Source organism: Athene cunicularia (assembly GCF_003259725.1).
Source record: "Athene cunicularia isolate RWA chromosome 26 unlocalized genomic scaffold, athCun1 chr26_part1, whole genome shotgun sequence".
In the NCBI taxonomy this organism is placed as follows: Eukaryota; Metazoa; Chordata; class Aves; order Strigiformes; family Strigidae; genus Athene; species Athene cunicularia.
In genome coordinates, this window is record NW_020799136.1 from 3268760 (window position 1) to 3271247 (window position 2488).

The 2488-nt window shown below is 47.2% G+C and overlaps 1 protein-coding gene across 3 annotated transcripts in view; it reads right to left on the minus strand.

Annotated features, from left to right (window-relative positions):
- Nucleotides 1-6: 6 nt before the first annotated feature.
- The window catches only part of SYT6 (synaptotagmin 6), a 34555-nt gene continuing 32073 nt past the window's right edge, over nt 7-2488 (minus strand). For all 3 annotated transcript variants that reach the window (XM_026864269.1, XM_026864267.1, XM_026864270.1), the window contains exon 8: nt 7-444. In XM_026864269.1, coding sequence (XP_026720070.1) covers nt 373-444 — 72 coding nt within the window. In that variant the 3' untranslated portion in view covers nt 7-372. The remainder of the gene's footprint in view (nt 445-2488) is intronic.

Below are 2488 nucleotides of genomic sequence, written 5' to 3' on the forward strand. Positions count from 1 at the left end.
TCCCGCTCCCGGCACCAGCGCTGCCCGCGGACGCCCAGAGCCCCTTCGCGCTTTTCCAGCCTTCGTACACACGAAAAACTATTTTACATGCTATTTTACAGACCAAACATCCAGCTCATGTCTCAGTCCGCTTTCCTCCTCTGGAAACAGATCCGTACAGTAAAAGCCACAAGAAAAAACATCACCTTGGGAGACATATTAGACAAAGACATTATTTGACCACAAAACGGGTTTCTGCCTTTACTTACGCAAGGAACAACTAGACTGGAAAGTCTCGCTGCTGCCACTGCCACTCAGCAACAAATTACTGAGACTGTAGGCCAAGTGCAAAAGTAACTTGGTTTAGTCCCGTTTTACTCGCCGCGCTCTGCATCACGGTGTGGGTGGTGGTTTAGGCGAGGGACAGGAACCCTGGCTGTCAAAGCTCGCTGCCCGGCCTTGCCACTGGTGGGAGAAAAAAGAAAGCAAGCCTAAGAAAACGAGAGAGATTATTGGAAATTCTCATCTGCTCTACAGCATGTTTCAACTTATTGCATGCCTGTGTTTAACCACTCAGGAGGAATTACTGAACAATTGACTTTATGGCTTTGTAAATCAATTCACAATTGTGAGGACTGCTCACAAAAAAAGGAAAAACAAACAGTATCTGTGTGTGCTGTGAAGACAAAGTTTTCTCTCGGTTTAGCTTTCTGTTGTTTCCTGTGCTGTTGCCTTTTTGTTTTAGCAATACTGCTTAATTGCAGAACTACTCGAGTCTTTCCAGTCTGGCAATCTGACCACACAGAAGCCCCGTCCACAGTGCCAGAGGCATTTCTCAAAGTGAAAATCAGATCAGAGAGTCTGTGGATGTAGCAAACACTTTTTTCCCATACTTACAGGATCATAAATTATTAGTCATCTATCTGCCTTGGGGGCTATTATTATAATTCAAGCCCATTACTCCTCATTTTGAGTACTTGCCAATCTCACCATCTTGTTTTATTAAATTCAGATGACAAATGATCCACATCTCCCAGAGACAACAGGAGGCAGAGCGCTTCCACTGCTTCGCTCCCCCCTGCCCGGATCGACTCCCTCCTCTCCTACACGAGCAGAAACTCTTTGCTGGCCAACATCAACGCTCTAGCATGCGCGGATTTCACTTCTGTGGGTGAAATCTCAAGGAGGGGCAGAGACAAGGTCAGGAGCTCAGCCAGTCCCTTCCCCAGAGAGACCCGTCAGCTCACCGCAGAGGTTTGCGCTGTACGGGCTGCACTCACCTGGGCTGAGCAGGAGTTAGTGAAAGACGGCGGCTGTCCTGCCAGGGAGGCTGCCTTCAGGGAAGAAAACTCTCTCTTCTGTGCTTCTGATGTCAAATGTATTTGCTAAAATCCCAGAGGAACTGACAATATGGATACACCCTCCCCATGAAAATTACCAGTAAAACAGCAGATAAGCAGAAATTACAGTAGAAATGGGCTTTGGGCAGAGTCCTCAGCAATTTCCCTGCGCTGCCCTGCCTGCAGTTACAGTGACAATATTTGTTACTCCAGAAGTGTGATGAAAACTCTTCCAAGAGTACGTTCAAGTGACCAGCGTGCGGTGAGGAACCTGGAGGTACTTTTTCTTCATTTAATTAGAAAAGGTGAACCACCCATTGCGTAATTAACAGTCAGAAACCAGGCAGAGTTCAGTGAAAGTCAAACATGCCCAAAAGTCTGGAAGAGGCTGGTTTTGCATATCTTTAAAGATAAACGGCTGTTCTTCATTATGGGCATGACTTATCTCTCAGCAAAGTTATTGGTTTTTATCTGGAGAAATAGTTTAAACAAATAAATGCTCCCATGCTGAATGTCAGAGGGACTTGGCAACATCAAAGACCCATTTTGCATTGCACTGATGATGCTGCTCCACAATATCAGACAGAGTTTGTCTTTCAAAGATAACAGAGAAATTTCCAGTTTTCAGAAGTCCCTTTCAAAGTCTGGACAGACATGCTGTAATTTTCTATTTCTTGTTATAGACACATCACCTAACCTGGCTAAGGGGTGGGTGAGGAAATGCAGATGAAGCAGCTGTGGGTGGGATGGCTGAAGCACACTGGGGAGGCTGAGGCCACAGCAGCAGGTGCCAGCAGGACCTCGGGGCTGAAAAATGGGACGGGGTTTGTGCCGAGGGCAAGTTGGCTGCCGGAATAACTTCTAAACGCAACAGCGAGTGGGATTCTTGTTGTCGGCTCTCCAACTCGCCCTCTAAACGGCTGTGTGAGGAGGATAGGACTGAAGCCTGTAATTAATGATTCATTTGCACATGTTCTCTTTTTAATGATGATGGTCATTAAAGAAGTGCAGTCCTTACAGTGTGTTACTCACTGTTGATAAATACGGAGAGGCCAAAGACACGAAATGTAACAGACGCGAGTTTCCCTCCAGGCTGCAGCAGGGAAAGAGAAGCGGGAGCGAGTGTGGCTCACGGAGGACGGGCCCGACCGCGCTGCGGCCCGCCGTGG